General features: G+C 37.6%; 1 protein-coding gene across 2 annotated transcripts in view; it reads right to left on the reverse strand.

Annotated features, from left to right (window-relative positions):
• Positions 1-3,374: 3,374 nt before the first annotated feature.
• The window catches only part of EFNB2 (ephrin B2), a 47,650-nt gene continuing 28,609 nt past the window's right edge, over positions 3,375-22,415 (reverse strand). The window contains exons 3-5 of one of the 2 annotated variants that reach the window (XM_088136509.1): positions 9,259-9,351; positions 8,394-8,507; positions 3,375-5,901 (exon numbers count right to left, since the gene is read on the reverse strand). In XM_088136509.1, the coding sequence (XP_087992635.1) occupies positions 5,519-5,901; positions 8,394-8,507; positions 9,259-9,351 (590 nt within the window). In that variant the 3' untranslated portion in view covers positions 3,375-5,518. The remainder of the gene's footprint in view (positions 5,902-8,393; positions 8,508-9,258; positions 9,352-22,415) is intronic. The other variant, XM_088136510.1, reaches the window with a different exon arrangement.

Genomic DNA, 22,415 nt, shown 5'->3' on the forward strand with positions numbered 1-22,415 from the left:
GGAGTGCTAGGCTATGTCCCATCCTTGTGGGTCTGTCTTCCCTCATTTTCTCCTACAAAGATTTTATTGAACATATGATGTGGTTTGATTTATTATTATTTAATGACACTTTGGGCAAAGTTTTTGTTAATGCTATTTGCTTGGTTTTAATAGGCTTAGTATTATGGTTTTAGAGATATATTGCATATACTAAAAGTGAAGTGATGACCATTGGCCAATTCCTAGTTTGATTTGATGCCCATTTGCCATACAAAATATGCACAAAATCAAAATTACACTGCTATAACCACAAACAGCATGACAGCTATGAAAAGTGCAAAATATTTCTATTTACTTCCTAAGGATCTTCCCATGCATTCAACTCTTGGCCTCTAAGGCTGGATATTGCCTCAGGAAGTAGATCTTCTTGCAATGATACTGTGTGGCTGCAAGAATAATGATTTTTCCATCTTCCATCAAACAAGAAATGTAAATAAGGTGTTTCTCAAGTTACAATACCTGCCCAATGAATTAACAGCAGATTGACAGATCCCAGTAACAAATTATTCCAAGATTAAAGCAAAAAAGAGCATCATTTGTTATCACCTCCTATTCCCAGGTAAAGCCAATCAAACATCAATGATCTAAAGTAGGGCTACCAATTCTGGGCTGAAAAAAACTGAACAATCTCTACATGGCAGCAATGAGTTATCTTTTGCAACCCAAATCTAATTATCGTTCATCCTGCACAATGTTTTTGCAAACCTGCACTGGTTTGCAAACATCCACTTTGCTAAAGCAGCTAAGTCTATGCCATATGGTTACAGACACCAGAACTAAACCTGTGCCTTAAATGCCAACTTTGTTCTCATATTTACTTTGGCAACATTATTACACAGCTTAATAGTTTCACCTACAACTGGGGAACTTAACCTAGTTAATGTTCCCAATATGGTATATACTACCACTATTTAACAATGTCTTGCCAGAGTTCACATTGGCAATTTAGCCAATAATAAAAAATAAATGGGCCAAATCTGGAATCATAAATGGTCATATTGGAAACCACATTTCACTCCTTCAAGACATTCTATGGTGACCCCAAGAATAATTGAGAAGATGAATAGAAAGACTGGTTTCAGGATGAAATAGCGGCATCAGAAATTATAAGATTTAATGTAATTCTTCATGGATTCAACGAAGACCAACTTTCTTATCCCATAACATACGTTAGCTAGCTTCTGAATGCAAGAACGTCTGTGGCTCTTTCATCAATCTCTTCCTTCCCTGGCTTCCCTTCCAATAAAAGTTATGCATTTGTATGTGGGAAATCTGATTCAATCATAAATGTGGTAGTCTTTAAGAGGCCACAAGACTCATTTTACATTAATTTTACTGCTCAGTTTTTGTATCAGAGGCAGGACAGAGAACAGCAAGCTTATTGCCCATAAAAAATTGCAACAGCAGTATACTAAAATGCAAATATGAACACGGTGCTTCTTCATTTGGCAGAGGGTGTCATTATAAATCTTGAAGGAAAACAGGCACAATACACTGTATTTATTCTTCCAGGCATCCTTATAGTGCTTCTTTTCAAGAGGTACTCTAATTTTTAAACCATACTACCTTACAATGGCTTCCCTATTACAAATGTGAGATTGAATCTAGATTCCAGTCTGGGTAAAGGATAACATCTATGAATAATTTCAACTCAGGGCAGACAAAAATGTGGTTCCTCAGAAGTAAGATCTGCAGCATCATTCTTTGGGATGGGGAGAAACACACTTTCACTTTTTCTGTTCCATAACTGAAGTAATACTAAAAGCTAGTATCTGGGACAGGCCTCCTTTTCTTGAAAGTTGTCCGGTACTTTACTGTTTTTTTGTTCAGCTCACAGTGTTAAGTTGGTCCTGCCCAGGAAACGTTTATTTGCTCTGTGTCCCTATATATAAAACCCATAAATGGATACCACAAATCAATTCTTTGCTCACAAAGTACTTTAGTATTAAGATTAGGTCTCAAGATTTATATGCTGCCATGCAAGTTGGAACTTGGCTCTCCCAAGTTCTTAACAAACCACACTTAACATTCTTGAGTGAATGAGAGCTCAATTTTTCTCAGGCAGAGAAGGGCCTCAGAGAAATCTTCATACACAACATTACACTAAAAATTGAACTTGGAAAAGAAAGGGAAAGCTTGGAGGAAGAACACTCCGCCCCCCAAAAAAGCCATTGAATGCATTATTTCCATAGGAAAAAAATATTTTATTATTTTTTTTAAGAACAAATTCAGTTTGAAACAGATGTGGAATGTGAATTTTCAGAGATTTCAATTTCTGGAAGGGACTAACTGCAACGTAGAACAAAAGCAGATTTCAAAACTAAGACAGTCTAGGTTTAAAAAAAAAAGAAAAAATATTTATAACTCAAGCGTAATACTGTGTTACTTACAAACTGGACAAAGGAATTTTTAAATAAATATTCATGGTACACAGTTACAGCACAAATATGCAGCAATTTGGCAACCTTTTTAAATCTTATCTCTTTATCCTGGATACTGTGCAAAGGGGAATGACACGGCCTTTAAACAAGCTGTAGCTAAATACATAGCAAAAGTCAGATTTTATACAAAACATCTCGCTTAGACTTTATAAAAAACCAGTGTTGCTCTATATACACAGTCTGGTTAAGAAAAGATGTTTATTCTTGTTTCCATGTGTATTTTTATTTAATCTTTATTTAAAAAGGTGAATAAGGCTACTGTAACACCCCAAATCCATATACAGTAAATCTGAACTTATTTACAGCATCTTCACTCTTAAACAGGATGATGTAAATTTCAAAAAGTTAGGGGTTAACACAAGCAAGGCATTTACAGTAACTTTTCAAAGCTGAACCAAACACCAACTCAAGGAATAGTTGGTAAGATTGTCATTATTCTGCACAAGACACAACACAGGTACACGGGGCTCTTTTCTCCCCACCTCCCCTTCCTGGTTTGCAGGTTGCTCTTCTTTAGAGTTTTATCCAAGATCCCCCTTCCCCATGTTTCGTACATAATGAGAAGGTAACTGACTAACCACCTCTTTTGGGTTATGTTTTTTTTTGTTTTGTTTTTTTTAAACAAGCCCATCTACGTTTCCAAATCCCCTCAAAATCTTAATGACTTACAAGAAAAACCTTGCATGGATGGATTCAGAGAGAGAAAAGCTTTAGGAAAGAACTGCTTCTGTGCTGCAGTTAGTTACCATAGTAACCTCCCACAGAACCATGCTCCTCCTTTCCTTTCCTCTCCCCTCCATCTCTCTCCCTTCTTGCACCAACGTCATTTTCAGGTTCAGGAAATACCGAGAGTAATCATTTCTATGACAGGACTCTGGTGTGTGGGGGGGTTGGTTTTGTTTTTTTGTATTTTTTTTTTTTTTTTTGCACGTGCTCTGTGGAAGTTGGGAACCTTAAAATGCTGTAGCTACAAGTTCTCTCCAGTCCAGAAAGTGAAGTGTTGCTATGGTAACAGGACTATGTGATAAGACATCTATTTTGCATAGCACATAAAAAAGTAGATTTATGTCCCCCAGGGTGCAGAGGTTGGAGGGAGAACAACAACTATGCTTCAAAGCAGGAACTTTATAGTTAAACTTTCCTATTGGTATCCAGCTCAAAATACTCCATCTCGTAAGGCAAGGCGGGAAAACACAGCACAGAACAGAAAAGCCATATCAGAATATCTTGTTAAAATACATTGTGTAGTTACACACTTATCTCATGATTCAGGGGCTTTGTTACCTAGTCTACTGGTTATGTAAGACAGCTAAGAGGGCTAGGTTCTTTTTACATTTCCTCTCAATACTATTCTTTTTGGAGTTAAAGATCTATTTTCTCCCAGAAGTAGCCAAATTGATTTCATGGTCACAGAGGAATTTCACATCTTCTGTACGGATTCTGTGCAATCTCAATACATAGATATATTAGTAATCTGAACAAAATTTGCTACCGTATATCCCCCGGGTTCTATACACCTATTATAAATAAGTCACACTATACCTCCCCTTCTTGTAGCTGAACGTGTTGCATCTTTACAGACCACAAGCGGTTTACCATATGTGCTTTATTTCAGAAAGAGAAAAATCCCACCAATGGCAGTACAGGACTAGCTCAAAATGCATTGCCAGAAGTCAGAATGTCAAAAGGCTTGATTGAAGGAAAAATACAATCCTGACCAATTTTGACAGAGATGTGAATGCTTGTTTTAAGTGATGGAATTATAGCCCTCTTGACCATTAAGCTTGTGATTTTTCTATGTCAGATGTTGCTGTTTTCTTTTTTTCTTTTTCCCTATGATTCGATAAAATGTGATAAGTAATAGCAGCTGCGTCGGCTTTTTTTTTTTTTTTTTTTTAAAAAGAAGAAGTCATTTGAAGCAGACCAAGATTTTGCTACAGCTAGTTCAAAGCTGTACATCTTATTGCTGGTAAAGTACCACAGCAGTTGCGCCCTAATATATCACCAGCAGCCTTCTATTGTCTTGTCTTCCAGGCACATTAATTTACTTGCACTCTTTTAGCCTACTTTGTGGGAGAACTATTTTCTCCTGCAAGTTACTATTTGGGAAAACCTTGGCATCCTTCAAGTGCAGACCCTAATCAGCTGCTCCTATTGCTGTGTGTTAACACTCTTCATTGAACTCCGGATATCAAAGTGCTGTGCTACTTAAATTGTCTAGCTTTGTCTAGTTGATATTCCAGAGACAGTAGCATTCTTTCAGCCCTTCCCTCTCTCTTTTGCCACATGTCACTTATATTGTTGATTCTGCTGACAAGCTAGCTTTTGGCTGGAAGATTCTCCTTTCAGCAAGCCCAGTCTCTCCCAAAGCATTATCCATTCAAGTAAGGCTGCTTTTACAAACAGGTGGAGTATGGAATGGTAAAAAATAATAAAAAATCACTTTTCCAAAAGCAATGCAAGATATGGAGTGCATGAATTTTCATATGAAGGATGACAGAATGCTATTCAGTTGAAGTAAAATGCCACAGGGACTGACTAAAAACAAACAAAAAAGTTTAAAATCTTACTTAAAAGCAGAGGTCTGTAAGACAAATCCATAAGCACCAAGAGAAGCACACACAAAGTCACAGGGCTGCATTTCAAGCTTGATGACTTAAGACTCTCTTCCCAGAATGCCTAAAACCATTAGTATCTGTGAGTTGCTCCATCTTCCCTGGGGGTTTTGTACGTGCCCGAATGCCTACAGCACATGGCTTAGAAGGTGATGAACAAACAGCAATTGCTATGGGAATCTTCTATGTTACTTCTTCCAGCTTCCAAGTAAATGCTTGTTCACCAAGACAGGAATTCTATAGACTTGAAAGCTGCCCTCTCAAAGCAGCTCTCTGTAATAGGGTGGGGCTTGCTGCTCCCTCCTCTGCATCTGGTCCAGGAACCAGCAGAGTGGCTCATCACAATCCCCAACCTCTGTGTCATGGATAGCATTTGACCAGACAGAGAGAGAGTTTCAAAAAAGGTACCACACTGAGTGTTCATCAGACCTTGTAATAAATGTTTGCTGGGCTCTGAGGGGGCATCTCTTGAACTATGTACACAGGATGTCCATAGTCACCACTGACTTTCTCATAGTGAGGGCAAAAGACACTATCTGCAGTCCTCAGAGGGATGATAATGTCACTGGGTTCAGACCCATTGTTGTTCCCACTGCGTTTTGGGGTTGCTAATGTACTAAGTGACAGAGTTGTTGTGTGCTGAGGCGAATGCTTCCTGTGTCTCCTTCGATACTTCAACAAAAGAACCACCAGTGTGATGATGATGAGGAGGAATATGATGGACCCTGAAGCTATCCCTGCAAATAAGGCCACCTCTGAACCAAGGATACTGGAATGTCCAGCTTTGCTCCCATCTGAGTTGGGACCTAGGAATAAGGTTGGAGGGGGAAGGGGAGAGAAAGAGAGAAAGAGAAGGGAGAAATCTAAGTTCAAAACAATCACTGTCCCATCACCACTTTGCAGCTGTCTTTAACTGTCTTATGAACAACCTGAATAACTAGATGCAACCAGTCATTCATATTACAAAGAGACATTCTGACTGTTGCTCTCTGTCATGTTGCTCCCAAATTATACTTTGTTCTTTGAATCTATCTTTGCCCATCAGTAATGAACAACAGCACTGATAAAACAGCCTTTGATGCATGTCATGTGTCCACAGAAGTTGGGCAGCTTAAGGCAGTTAATAGAATAAAATAGGGAAACAGGAGTTCTCAAGACTCGTAGCTAATCTGTCACTCTATTTTACAAATACTAATTTGCATTAAACTACGTATACTACTGTGTGTCTGCTCCTATCTGCATATGTATCTTTATTATATAGCTCAGAAATTAAAACAAAATGGAGACATTAATGAGCTGAAAAGGTATCTGTAGGCTTCAGTGTAACTGTTCTAATACTGACTGAAAGATGCAACTGGTATCTTCATATCAATCTTGAGATTCTATCCAAACCCAAGTCTTGGGATTGACTTTAATAGCTTTCCACACCCAATGTAACTCAACTGGTACACAAAAAAAGCTGGGAGAGAACCTTATTTTGTAGTGGGGCATCATGACCCACTAGAACCTTCTAGAGCAGTGTTTTTCAAACTTGGCCACTTTAAGATGTGTGGGCTTCAGCTCCCAGAATTCTCCATGCCATGCTGGCTGAAGAATTCTGGGAGCTGAAGTCCACACATCTTAAAGAGGCCAAGTTTGAAAAACACTGCTCTAGAACAATCCAAGGTGCTGGTCATGGTTGGTAGCAAGGGACTTGCTGCTTATAGAATTCAAAATAGTTAAAGCTGTGACATCAGAAGCAAGCATAATGTGAGCAGCAGTCCTCATTGCAAGGGTATTTAAGTTTTATTAATTAAATCAAATGCTCTCTCACTGGAAAAATCAGCACTAATTTAGCTGCAACTGGATGCCTGTTTTAAGTTGGAATATTGCTGTGATGTTAAATTTAGGTGAAAACCCACTGCACACTATATTTGTAGTACAAAAGTGTTGATGCTTAATAGCTGCCAACTAAAAGATCTATAAGCATGAGAGCAAATAAATTTGAAAAGAAGCCATGAAACAACTAATGAGAATTTTAAAATAAACTAGTATCTACAACTATTGAACAGTAATCTCAATTTGCTGTTCTTTCTGCTAACTTTCTCCAGTGTATTCTTTCTTGTTCAAGTGAAGTAAAGAGAAGAAGCTGATGTTAAAGTGGTGGCTGGCGACATAATTAATTAAGCAAAAATGCCAGCCACCACGGCATGCCAATAAAGGGAGAGAGGTCTTTTGAACCTCATTTGTTGGTGTCAGAAGATGGGAAATAGCAAAACAGAGTACAGCAGTCACCATCATGCAAACATTATGAATGTAGCAGTGGATGGTTGCTCTAGCAGAAGAGCAAGCTGCTGATGTCAACAGGGACAACCTTTGTACAGCAACTATGTGTTTGCATGGAAAGCTGCAATCAGGACAATATTTCTACTGCTATCCCCTCCAAGTAACAGTAGGCTGGTAGTTTCACCATGTCAGGAAATGAAACCTTCATAAACGCTGCCAGGACACAATGGTGGCAATCCATAGTTCGTTAAATATAAAAAGCATACTCAAACAAATAACAGAGTTTAAGGGTGCTTAACTATTTACTGGACTGCAACCAGTGTTTTCCTTTTATTCTTTAAAGTCAGTTCTTATCATTGCAAAATGTTTTGGAGCAAGGTCTGTTCCTAAAGTTTAGTAGCAAGTTTGTATGAAATCAATTTTATATGAAATCAAACAGAAGAGAGAGAGATTCCATTTCTGCAGAAGTTTTATCCTCTTTTGGATTGATATATTCTTTTTTTAAAATTTGCTGTTATATATTGAATTTGTTTAGTTTGCTTAATCTTTTTGGGTGCAATCCAATGATTCCAGGATCCACCAGATACTAGAGACTCCCTTTCATACATAGGTAGAAAAATGTGATGCACAGATTGTCCCTTGATCAGCAGCCAAAAGCTCCATGGCCATGCAGGTGATAAGGACAAAGGAACATACCAGAATGATATAAGGGAAGCTCTGAAGCTAAGCCTTTTCATTCCCCAAGATACTCTGAATTTGTATATGTGAGAGGGAGGGTTATGCCACTCTTGGAACAGGCATAGTTAACTTCTTTCCAACAGAATCAGTGGGAGGAAGCATGATTTTAAGAAGAGGAAAAAAGGAGAAAAGCCATTCTGTCACTCTTGTTGTAGCTGGTGCAAGCTCTAAGGAGTTTAGGAAGTGGTAGCTCCTCTGCCATAGGTAATTTCTCCCCCACCCCAGTCTCCATAGGATTGCATTTAGATAGCCCACAATAGAACCTCCTTCAGGATCTAGATGTTCTCCTGTTTACCTGCATGATCCTTTACAAAGGGACTTGTTGTGGAGCTTTTCCCGTTGGTACCAGCTTCCTGTTCCGGGCGTTTAGTTGGATCAGCATTATTTGGGGACCCACCAGAATTGGGAACTGAAAGAACACAAATGATTCACTACAAACTAACAATAATGTGCTTTATAAGCTGGTTATCAATTTTCATGAGGCATGAATGGCTTTGAACAGAAGGTCCTTTATGTAAGACTACAAGGAGATATGAGAATGTAATTTTCCTCTTTAAAGCAAGCTTTGAAAAAAAAAACCCTATATAGTTATTTTAGAGATTTAGATTGTGAAGCTATCAGCGAAAATGAAGGGGATTCCTGAAATTGGCAAGAAAGCCTTTGCAAATGACATTTCAGCACAGCCAAGCAAGTTGATTGACTACTAAACCAACCTCTAATTAGGAAGAATAATTATTTCTTTCCCTGTACAATAGGTTATCTGTAGATGAGAAAAAGACCATGAACAAAACCCTCATTTTTAGTGAGGTTTTGTTACAAGCAAGCTATGAAAACATTAGCTCCCTCTCCTTTTAAAATAATTTTGAGCTGTGAAACTGTAGTTTAATATATAGTCTACAAGCAAGAATAACTGGAGCACATAGTGTTCAAGGATACCTTATTCTTCCAAGAAGAGTTGTTCAATGAAAAGATCTTAGTGAATTAACTCTTCCTATAAAATCTGTCAGCAACCCAGGTGCAGAAAATAGAATTTACTTCAGAACATAAAAGAAGACAGTTTCACCTGCTTTGCAAAGCCAGGGTCATTGAATTGGGGAGCAAGGGCTATTCACAGTTGTTTAATGAAAAATAATAACAACAATACAAAAGATGATCCCTACCTTGTTCAACTTTCATGAGGATCTTCATGGCTTTTGTCTGGCATACACCTCCCTCCTGGTTATCCAAGCCTTCCAGCGATCCATTGGATGTTGCTGATTAAAAAAATAATAAAACATCAAATGAAAGTTTCAGAATACCAACAAGTACAGTCACACAAAACAAGAGTAGTTGAAAATAGATATCACTTGTCCAAATTTACATCCTGTTGTTTAGGTTTATTCAGAAAAAGCTATGAAATATTGGCAAGTAAGAGAACAAAAACACATCCAATACAGGCTGTGCTATATTCCTGATACCTGGTACACATTTTTAGGTTTCTAATTCAGCCAGATGCCTTTTTCCATAACTGTCAACTGGCTTATTATGCATACGTTTGTTCTCCACACCCAGCATCTCCACTCTCTTGAAAAAATGAGTTAGCTCAGAAAAAAAAAAAAAAGTTTGCCAAGTTCAGCAGGGCAAAAAAGTTTATTTTTTATTTTTTATTGAACTGACATTCCACAGATTAAACAAATCAGGTTTTTTTAGATTGTGAAAAATTGCAAATATCTTTGATTTACAGTTTGTAACAGTTCACATATATTCCAACGCCTGCCTTTATACACTAAAAGGGTAGGATATGATGTGGATTGGAGCCTAGCGTCTATTTAGCTTTGTATCTTCAGCGAGGCAGGTAACCTCTGGGTTTACTTGAAAAATAGAAAAATAGGGCATCAGATAAAGATAAAAGATATTTTTAAAAAATGATGCAGTAATTCAAATCGTTTCATCTCATTCCTAATTCCTTAGCTTATTTATCTTAACAGAAATATCTTAATCCTCTAACTACATTTATCTAGTGGTATACACCAACCCTAACTTGAAAAGAGACACACTTTCTCCTTAAAATGGAAATTGATTACTTGGCAACATTCTCATTGCAGCAATCCTATTATTTCAGCTTACCGCTCTCTTCACACAGCCCAAATGCATGCTCTAAAAGTGCTGAGAGTGTATGCAGATTAGTTGAGAGCCAAACACAAGAAAGGTGTCAGTGTTGGCTCCTCAGAAAGCTGCCACTGGAGCAGAACTGGAGAAAATTCCTGACATGTTATTGATCAAAAGACCATAAGGGACAGGATGGAATCTGTAGGCTATCGATCTAATACAGAAATCATCCAGAAATAGTGTTGCAGATCGTCTGTCTTGATTTACAAAACTAAAGTTGCTAACTGATTACAACTCTGCTAAATGGCTGATCTGCATTTTTAAAGGAATCCCACACACGCACACACAGAGTGCTCTTCAGCCTTTCAAAGCACATATACCACATCTGGCCACTTACTAAAAATATTAAAGGGAAAAGGAAAGGCCATGAAAATACTTGTAGGGTTTCCCATGGAGAAAAAGTAATTAAATGGGACTTCTGGCACTAAGCAGAATCTCCCTTTCATCTAATTTAGATAGGGCCCCATAAATCGTCTTTTTCTTTAGGTCTTTTAGTTATCCCACATTTTTTCCTGGGGGATTTCTTTTCTTAAAATGTACCTTATATATATATTTCCTGTTTCCTTCATAGGCCCAGAGTCTTTCACTAGGTCTTCCCAGCCCCATGTTGGTATTTTTCTTTCTCTAATCTTCTCACTAGCTGCAAAAGCTATGAACTTTTTCTCTGCCTTTGATCTACTTCTTGCTTTTGTTCTACTTCTCCCTCCTTGTGGGTGTAACATAATTCCTCCCTACATGAACTTCCCCTTCTCGCAGCTCCCTCTCCTATTTTCCTGGATTCTGAAGCGCGTTTTGTCTTTTGGTGTTAGAGACAAACAGCTAACAAAATTTCAAATCTTCATTTTCTAACTTCTGCTGTACATTTTTAAAGTGAGTAATTCAGGAGAAAACAGATCTGATGTGTTACATCTGCACTGCTAGAAAATAATGGAGATGTATAGTTTTGTTTTGCTGAGATCTTTTTCTTCCCCCAGAGAAAAGAAAATCAATACTAAGAACCAGTTTTGGACATAAATCAAATGCATCTTTTTGCTGGGTTTTTATGACCTTTTTGTTTTTGCCTTTGTGCCCATACGGTTTACAGAAATAATAAAATTAAACTCCAGTAGACAGGATAGTTAATAAACTATGACTTGTTCTTCTTAATGCCAAGATGCAGAAATTCACTTTCCTTTACCTACCTTTCTCTGATTAAAATGTAACAGAGTGTACCGGTGTTACACTGATCTTCAAAAACCTTGAAAACTAGTATTGCCAAAGAAAAATATACTATTATATGGTTGTGTTCCTTAAGGATCTAAACCTGCCTGGCTTGAAGCTGATTTTGCAAAGTGCTCAAAAGTCTCAACTGAAAGTTACATTTATAATTTAGTAGAGTCTGACGGAGTTATGAATTTCTGGTAAATGATTTTGCCAGTATCAGAATTATTTACTGTGGGAGCTAGTGGCTCCTTTCAGAGCCAATTTACTCTAAAAATCATGTTTTTACATGTTTACTTTTCCTTGCTTCTACTAAAGAATTATCTATTCAAAACTCTTAAGAATTTATACTTTCATATGTCTGAATAACTGAGTGTCTTCCTGCACCGGGTAATGTATTCCGTGTGTTTGTGTGTGTGCATGCGCGCCATGTTGTATATGACTAAAGAATAATTTGCCAATGTTTAGCTAATTCTGTCAGAACATTTGCACATTAGAACACACAAGTTCTCACCAGGCTATTATATTCCTCAACTCTTATCCTTCCTTTAAATACATTTTAAATACATTTACAGGTTTTATCCAAAATCAAAACGTAAGGTCCAGCTCCAATACAAACACACTCAATGTGGTAGCCTTGGTTGATCTTTTCATCCTTAGTTCCTGTCATGAAGGCTGAAGGGACACAGGAGTCAGGAAACTACACAAGAGCTCTATTTCTGTCAGACATGGACAGAAAAAGCTTCTGACACTACCCACCTGACATGACCCACATTCAACTAGGTTCAGAGCCACCTAGTGTCTAAACTGTGACACCATCTACCATGTAATAGATGCAATGGATTGCTGAGGGCCATGAAATCAGATCACAGCAAAAGTGCATCATAATAAAAATTAAGTGCCTAGCTACTTATCAGCAATTTGCTAGTAAATCAACAATTTGTGTACGTTTGCAAATTAAAAAGACAAACTCTGGGTTGCCACATTAGCTAAGTTTACTTTTCTGTGATGTCCAAGAACATTTGTAACTTACAGCTCAACAGTAAGGCTTCTGCTGGCCATACTTCAAACCAGAGTAAAACTGTTTAGACATGCTGTTCCCATTTTCTAAAATTTTAGTATCTGTATTTCAATCAAACTTGCTATACAGAGAAACATACAAACTGGAAGCATGTTTTGAATGCCTCTATATAAATGTTTATAACATTAATTTCTGCATTTATAAACAAGTTGTCTAGTTTTCTATTATTTGACCCAGTACTACACAGCTTGTAGTCCAACAGGCTAAAACAGCCTAATATTTTCTGGGGAGTTTTAGCATTTGGAGTACAACCTACAAATTAATATTTTATTATTATGATATGAAGGCAGAAAGTATTTTTTCTCATATTTGAGATACAAATAAATTAGTAATGTTTGAAAATGCATGAAACTGCAAAACATCAACCATATATTTCTGTTAGACTACAGAAGCACAGTGTGTCTCAAGCTGTGTTGGCCTACTTGGATGTAAACTTGTTTCCATCCATTTATTTCCTGAATGTATAGGATTTTTTAAAAGCATGGTTACAGCAATAAAAATTAGGGCTGTGCAAAGCATTTGAAATGGGTATGAATACGGGTGCAGAAAAGCATGCCTCCTCCAATCATTATAACAGCACATCCTTCAGAAAGTTCAGCATGGCAATTTTGAAGTTCTTTCCCACAGGTGTGCATATGCACACACTGCTTTCCTGCCAGTCTTCCCATGCACAAACAATAATTCTGCTGGTATTGCCAGTGAAACAAAGTGGCTGTGCACACAGGCACATGCACAGCTGAGACAAGACTTTCCAGGGACACAGCTGCTTTAATGCTTTAAGGAACAGTGTTTTAGTCAAGCCCATTGTGTGTTGCAAAGTGCCCTTTTCAAGGCTTTAAACAGCCAACATAAACATTATGAAAGTGGTTCAAGGCTGAAGGTGCTTCCTAGATTTTGTGTGTGTGCGCCTTTGAGTCAGTGTTGACTCCTGGTAACTGCCTGGACAAGCCCTTGCAGTTTTCTTGGCAAGGTTTTTCAGAAGTGGTTTGCCATTGCCTTCCTCTTCCTAGGGCTGAGAGCACGACTGGCCCAAGGTCACCCAGCTGACTTTGTGCCTAAGGTGAGACTAGAACTCACAGTCTTCTGGCTCCTAGCCTGGTGCCTTAACCACTACACCAAACTGGCTCTCTCTTCCTAGATTTACCTGGTAGAAATATCTATATTTTGGCCTTTAGTAGGCAATTTTACATTAAAAAGACAGGAAGTCCTTTCAACCAAGATTTGATCTGTCATATATCTTCAGAATCTGCAAAATCCTTATTTACAGAATGAAATGTATCTCACTCCAAATGAAGAAGGAAAAAAATTAGAGTGCCAGACAAAGAATTTCAGAGGTATTATTTTTATACAGTCCCTGTGGAGTGGAAGTAATATTACATTTTAATACTTCTTCATTTGATTGTTATTATTCTACCTCCCAGAAGGCTAAGCCACTGCCTAAATCTTGACTGCTTTCAACCTATCAAGTTAGTAACATTGCTCTAATCAGATGGAGAATTAAGCTTCTGGATTTGTGCCTAGATACAGCCTTTCATTCACAAAGAGATTAAAAACAAAGGCAAGACACATACAAAACACACAAAATCAAAACTCATCCCTAATTCCAAACAGAATGCATTTTTTAAAGCAAGCAAATATTATTGCAATGAAAAAGCAGATGGTAACAATCAGCTACCAACTGGATGCTAATGCCCATTCCAAATGCACCCCCATTTTTAAGTAGTTTAATAATATAATAACCTTTGGGCCACATTACTATAATTCAAGCAATCATTTAATTCACACTAAATAAGATGAATGATGCATTTGATTCATACTACCTTGTGAATAATCTTGGAAGAGATTACATATAAATGATAAATGGAGAAAATATAAAATATTCAAATAATAACTGCTATATTTGGGGGGGGGGGAGAGAAGAGGCATTCAAAGAGGCATTAAAGACCCAGCTTTAAACATTTTCCAGCTAGCTCAGTACATTGTCCATTACAAAATACGAGCACAGAACTTCCATTTTTATTATACTGCTGTAACACTGGAAAGGTTAATGGAAGTAGAAGTAACAGGAGATGTTTAGTGGAACTGCATGTAATGCGAGAGACTAACTTCAACAGTCAAAATTGTCACTTACGTTTTTTGTTACAAAGGTTAGTTGATTGTTTTCAACAGCTAAATCTTGGTTCTGCTGAATGGCTAGAGATACCTTGCTTTCTTCCCCCGTCCTCATCCCCTATCTCCAACCAGCTAAAGACAGTTAATGTAGAACCATGTATGAAAAGATGCCCAAAAATATCACACAGGAGAGAAATTCAAGATGCCCGGCAGAATCCTCAGAGTCTGTAGAAATCTGCTAAAGGACTAGTTATCTGGTTATCTGCTGGAGGATTGGGGTATATTTCCACCTATGCTCAGTCTGTGAGTTTGCAAATATCCAGATATTACATATTGCCAAATGTTACAGTTGATCTGCTAAAGGGAACTAAATGTTGAAACTTCTTTCTGCTTGGAGAAGTGAATTGAAGTTTTCACTGTGATTATGGGTAGTCAGAAAGTTTTAGTTTACATCTAGTTTTTATGAAGTTATTTTTCTTCCTTAAATTCTGGTACACAAGTACTGGGTTCATTCAGATATCATGTTAGACTACAGTTCAGAAAAGAGGTGTACTGCTTGTATCTCCAGAGCTGCCTGTGGTCTTGTGGCCTCACATACAACCACAAGAGAACTGTGGAAAAAAAATTAAATTGCAATTTTTGTCATTATAAACATCATTCAATACAGCACTTTCCTTCTAATTAAATGTATGTGTAGAGGAATTTTGTCCCCACAGTGTCAATATGTTTAATGTGGCCCTCAGCATATTACTAAAAGGGCCAACTGCAGTGCACAGCTTGAAAAGAACTTTAGAAAATATGTGAAAAGGCCCCTGACTCTTGAGCCTCCCACTCCCCTTTCCTCCACCTTTTACAGTTAATGAAGAAGAAACTGGAAGTTTTGGCATCTGTTTAAACCAATCAAGCTTACCAGGGCAAGAAGTGGCTAGGGAAATAAGCCAAACTGATACAGTAGATTATGATCCTGTTTTTTTCCTTCAGTTAACTGAGAACAGATGTGGAAATCATTGTACAACAATGAGACACTGCACTCTCCAGATTTTTTAGACTACAACTCTCATCAGCCCAACCAGTATGCCGACTATAGGGATAATGAGATGGCAGATCTATAGTTACCCATCATTCTGTTCCCCAGGTTAATCTCTCACTGGTAAAGAAGACAAAGCTCCAGAATAAACCTATTATCTTTTTGTACATTTGTTCAATCTCTGAAGCATTCTAAAATTTATCCAAGCTATGCCACTACTACTGACAATAATGTTCTGCAGTTATTGCTGATTTCCTAATTACTACTTCTTTGTACAAAGAATAGATAATACAGCTTGACTAAGGAGAGCTGGTGACGAGCAATAAGTTTTGAAAGTGGAAGTGTCTGAGAAGCCTTCTTGTAGGTCTCCAGATGTTTTGGACTTCAATTCCCATTAACTCATTGGAGAGCATCAGATTGGAGAAATATACCACAGCTGATGCTTCTGGATATTCTGTTTACCAAAGACAAAAATGGGACGACAGTGTCCTACGTGAACACATGATAATAGGGGACGAGAAAATGCTTCTTATGCATCTCTAAGCTCCATATAAGATGTAATGCACTCATAGAGCTACTGATTTCTTGAACATAGTACAACATGATAAATAAAAGTGAAGAAACCAGAGACTGGAACAAAGTCAAAAGTCTCCTTCTGGGTGATCAAGCAAAATATATTCTGTTTATTGTCCTCTTTGGGGGATTAAAAAGTAATATGAAGAAGCTCTTTCAGAGTTATTAAATACATATGACTTGAAGTTATATTTCAGAAATTCATATTATTGAGCTCTTAGCCAACTTTCTCCAAATACCAGCCTTAAAAAACTTAAACAAAACCAATAAAAATTAGAGGGAATCACCAATGTTTCATATCTCATAACAATAAGAACAATTTCTCATGTAAACTGTATTTGTTCTAATATGAATTTTCATGTACATTGCCTTTGAAAGAAATCTTTTTAAAAATGTGTTTGCCATAAGATTGGATATTTATGCTGTAGCCAATGTCAGTTGCTTCCACTTTCATTAAATGCCTTCTTTAGTAAGCATCAAGTAATTACTTCTTATACGTATGTTATCTAATTTTACAAGACAGTTTCAAAAACACCCAGACTTACACTGGCAGAAAAACCACAAATCAAGGTGCTTGTTTTAGTAGCAGCAAGAAATTGCACATAAGCAGCTGTCTGTGGTGATCTAAGCACAGGGCTTTAATTAAAAGTATTACATTTGCTTTTATACCAATCCCCTGATCCTCAGTCCTCAGGAGCTTGAAAGCTATAGAAGAAACTCTCAGACAGGGTTTAAAGCCCACAGAGGCTCTCAGTTACTGTGCTAGTTGAACTATGATAGACTTCGTTCCTAATGCAGATTTCCATTTAAATTTAATTATTGATGTAAGCAGTTTTCTAATGCTAGAATGTTAGATAGATCAAAACACAGGTCCTAGTGGCCACAAATACATGCCTCGGGTTTTTTTTTTAAGCAGATTATGTTGCTGAATATCCTGTCACATCCAGAATTAGTGAATATATTCCTTTAGAGCAAAAATTCCCTTTGAAAAAACACCTCAAGCTCTCTCCATTCATCTTGTTTGGTTTTATCTGTCTGTCTGTCTGTCTGTCTGTCTGTCTGTCTATCTATCTATCTTAAGCAACACTCCTATACATTGTTTCTTGCTTTTGTTTAATTATTAACCTATGGAACTATAACTGAAACTAGAATATAAAAATTACATACCAAGAGGAAATGATTCATAATTACTCATAAGGCAGATCAGCATAATGCCCCTTCTTTTCAGGGGCTCCCATAGGCAAGAATAAAAAAAGTCAAGATGGTAGCTACAACTGCATAATTGAAGACCTGCTTCTTTTTCACATGCAGCTGTCATCTTGACTTTTATAACTTTCTCCCTGTCCCTGTCCCCCAGATGCCCCTGCTGCATTTTCAGCTCTATCTTGAGTTGTGGCATTATTTCATTTCATTGTATTCATTTACACAATCTTAATACCAACCAATAACCCAATCAAGTGACTCTGAGCAGTTGTAATGGTAGGTGAGAATGACCTTGGGAGACAGGGGGAAGAGCCACAGCCAGAGGAACAGTCGGATAAGAGGCAGCCTAGCCCACAGCGGGAATGTGGGTGTGGCAAACATCTCAGAAGGGGCCCTCCATAGTTTCTTGGGTTGTAAAGGTGACAGGGAGAAATGTACTTTCAGACTTGTAAGATTCTGTATTCTGTATAAAGTAGAATTCATTCATCTGGGTGTGCTTCCTGCCTTCCACTTAAAAAGGAGTCTTCAGGACTTTCAAGTATGTCAGAAGTAAAGAAGTCAGCCTTATCTCCAGGTTCATGTTCTATGCTGTGAGGAAAACTGCAGAGAAACCCTGCATTCTGGACACATCCTTTACACCACTCCAGTGCCAGGACCTCATGCAAGCCTTGTCTCAAAGCTCTTACAGGTGGGGAAGAAACATTTTGGGTAATCTAGTCCCTAATGTAACTCAGTGCTACAGGTATAGATCTTATAGGCAATAACCAGCACTCTGAATTGGGCCTGGAAGCTAACTGGTAACAAGTGCAGTGACTGCAAAATAGATGTGTTATGTCTGCCTAATTCTGTACCAATTGTAGCTTCCAAGTAATCTGCAAAGGTGCCCCCACCCCAGAGTAGGTTGCTGTAGCCAATACATGTAACGATAAGGACCTGAGTTAACTATTGCCAAGGCTTACATGTAGGGCTTTAAGTGGTGCAACAACCAAAGCTAGACAAAAGCTGTCCAGATACCAGGACATGGTTTCTACCTGCTGTTCCAGCAAAAGCCATGAGTTCAGCAGTACCCCTACTCTTGAAAGGGAGTAGAAATCCATCCAGAACCAATCCTAGAACTGATGTTTAGGGAACGTCTATACATTTGTTGACAAGTACTGCCAAACAGTGAAGAGTTTATTTATCCACCTCCAGCCCCTCCCAAAACCAGCTCATGATTTCCACAGCATTTCCACCTCAGCCTAGGACAGCAATGTAAAGGTAGGTATATCACCTTTATACCCCACTGCAAATTGGCAGGTCACCTTTCTCAATAGTTTCAAGTAGATACTCAAAAAAAAAAGGGAGACTGTGGTACAACTCCTTTCTCACAAACACCCATTCAGATATATAAGTTGAACCACAATAAAATACTACTTCCAACCTCTACCCTTTGGGAGCAATCCACTAGGATACACAATCAGTGATATCAAAGGCTACTGAGAGATTGAGAAAAACCAACCTCATCGAGTCCTAACAAAGGTAATTCACCAAGCAACCAATGCTTTTTCAACCCCATGTGTGGGCCTAAATCCCAAACTGGAAAGAATCTAGATAACCTGCTTCTTCTGGGATCTTTTGTAGCTGTAGTTGTTGAAAAGATAACTTCCCCACTATCTATTCAACAACTTTCCCTCAAAAGGGAAGGATAGATACTGCTCAAAAGTTGTCCAGCAAGTCCAGATTGAGAGAGAAATATTAGAAGTGAAATTCTCCAGTTAAACTACAACATTCATTGTATGCACTGCCACCTCCTATAAAGTAAATATTGGCATTTGTTTTTATAACTAAATGATATCATTCTTAAGGTGTGTCCATACAGTTTCAACTTGAAAGTGAATAATACATAAGTGTCAATGATCCGGAGAGATGCCTGCACAACGGTAAATATTTAGCCACACAATGAGTAACATAATTTATTTTCCTAGTGCCAATTCCTTGGGAGAAATGGATGCTGAATTCAAGCTTTATTTTTTCTCTAGTAACAAGCTTAGTATCAATCTTCACAGCTCTTCACAGGCTAGTTTTGGACAATGTTTTTGTAAATGGTGCTTTAAAAGATATTAAACTAAGAAAAATACATATAGCACACTTGCTTTAGTTTGGTTTCTGTTGTGTACAGGGAGTCCTTGCTTAACAACTGTTTAATGACAGTTTGAAGTTACGATAGCCTTGGAAAAAGCATTTTAGGATCTGTACTCACACTTACGACCGTTGCAAATTGTCACACCACCCCTAGCAGTCATGTGATTGTGATTTGCGATCTTTTTATGATGATGGTTAAGCAAGTTACCACAGTTGTTAAGCGAACCACATGGTCGTTAAGCAAATTCCAGCAAAAAACGTCCATTGGGAAAGCTGGTTTCGCTTAACAACTATATGATTTGCTTAACAACCACATGATTTGCTTAATGACCACAATGATTTGCTTAATGGCCATCATAAAAATGGTCATAAATCAGGTCTGGTCACATGGTGACTCGCTTAACAACCACCCTGCTTAATGACCAATTTGCCAGTCCCTATTGTGGTCATTAAGCAAGGACTACTTGCACTAGATTGTCAGTTATATTAATCTACATAGCAAAATTTCTATTAAAGCACGTAAGAAAAATCAATGCAGAATATAGTTTAGTGCTTAGTGTTCCAGCACACAAGTAGGCATTCATTCATTCATTCATTCATTCATTCTTTATTTATTTATTAAAACCATTCATGCCTAACGTAACCATCTCACCCCCATTCCACAAATCCACAGCAATCTCATTCGTTCTTGCTTTCTTCTCCACAGGATGGGTATTGCAGTTGTTTTCTATCGTGTACAGTAAGCGCAACGTATGACAAAATTTCAGCCCTAAAGGTATTACAGCTGTGATCTGCTATTTTCTCTCGACATGGAACAGGTATGATTTCCAAGGTCTACAAATGTTGACAACGTCTCAGAGTAAAGGAAATGCTTAAGTCTGAGCTCTCAGCTATATTTTATCTTACCCTGGCAGTAATAAAATATTGAGAGATGAAAACATCTTTAAGTTGCTTAACTATGAAAACTCACAACCTAAATTTACAAAAAGCAGCAACCTATCCAGAGTCTTATGGATTTGGGACAGGTTACAAATACTGCAATCAATAAATCAATGTTTATTTCACCAAATCATTCCTGTTTTAGTTATTATATACCCACCTGCAAGAGTTACTTATGGGAATTTCTTTTATACCTTTCAAATGCAAAGAAAAAGTAAATGTGTATTAACGTTAAAAGATAGTACAGCAAGGCCCATGGGAATTAATACCGAAATCATCTGTTCCTACCTTCTGATGTGAATGTAACCTTGTTTGAGAAGGGCACAAACTTGTTGTAAGAGTTGGTTGTGTGGGTCACTATGAAGGTAGCCTGTACTTCATTTATACTACCTCTAGCAGATAATAACAACAAGCTGAGAAAAACAATTTTAAAGGGGTTTTGTGGTATAGATGTAAGACAAGAAATGTGTTATGGCACACCAGTGAGTTCACCAGTAGCATGTGGAAAAGTGCCCACAATTCAAGAAACCTCAGCCCATTCAACAAGTTCAAACACAAGCATTACCAAGAAGATCAAGAGTCACACGTCCTCAGCAAATATTTTCTTGAATTCTATGAAAGATGACCTCATTTCTAAAAGGAGGCTATAGCTTTGACACTTATATACCTCTGCAACAGATACACTAATCTTAAGAACTTCAGTGAAATAAGCCTTTTCTTCTGTAATTCCCTTATTGTTAAGATGAAACCAGCCACATTATGCGCTCATATGATTAATGCTTATATAGTGATATCAGGGCATATGGCATCTATCACTGTTTATGGATACCTGCAAATTTGACATTTTTAACAACCAGACAGGATGGCAAACATAAGCCTAGAGAGAGAAAAAAAGGATGCAAAGAAGAAAGCCCTCTAGAAAAGGAGAAACGAGCAGCAAAGTTGTTCTAAGCACATACATGTTACATGTAACTCAAACTCTTACACCCAGAATTTGTTAAAGCAGTAACAACTGGTATTTTCCCTTTTTGTGATTAAAACTGCTATTTAATTTTTTTAAATTATATAGCAATTCTTTTTCTCTAGAGTTGGTATTTATATGCCCATTTAAAAATTCCAACTGTTTCCACAAGATTTTAGATTTAAATCCTTACTTCCAGCCACAGTTTTAAGTAAATATGATATTATTTATACTAATATTTGAAAATATCAGAAAACCTGTAGAATGTTTTTCTGGCCTATTCTATGACCTTTCCTTTAAAGCAGTGTTTCTCAACCTCGGCAACTTTAAGACGGGTGGACTTCAACTCTGCTGGCTGGGGAATTCTGGGAGTTGAAGTCCACCCGTCTTAAAGTTGCCGAGGTTGAGAAACACTGCTTTAAAGTATTCAGTTCAATAAATTGTATAAAATGAGAGAGTAAAGTTATTCATATTGTCATTACAGAAATATGTGTTTGTTTATAGAGAAATGGCTTTCTAAAAACTGTATTTGTCTATTTAAATCAAAGACTAGCTTTTTCTCCAAAATAGGAAGGTCACATTTGGATTTATTGAAGCTACGGTAACAGAGGCAAGCGTCAATGAATTCTTTTCTTAGCTTTTTTTTTTTTTAAGCTATTTTTTTCCCTGCCCAATTTTCAATTTTGGGGACGCTGTCTTAAATCTTAACAGGTCCACCCAACATTCCTATAGTTTATTGCTTAATCTGCTGTTGGAAAAAGGCTGAAAGAAAAAATTCCTATTGGGGGCAGAAATATCTAGCTAACTCCTTGTGCAGTCTGCTGTCACTAATTGCAGGCAATGATATTAATGACCCAGTAATTGCAGTAAGAGTGGCACTGAAGTGGAAAGCATCATCAGAAGGCAGGGTTCATCTTTAGGTGGTAGGCCATCACCGCTGACTGATTTAATG

This window comes from Python bivittatus, unplaced genomic scaffold, assembly GCF_059951505.1.
Source record: "Python bivittatus isolate LINGU-HERP-01145 unplaced genomic scaffold, Pbiv_v1 ctg000060_np1212, whole genome shotgun sequence".
In the NCBI taxonomy this organism is placed as follows: domain Eukaryota; kingdom Metazoa; phylum Chordata; class Lepidosauria; order Squamata; family Pythonidae; genus Python; species Python bivittatus.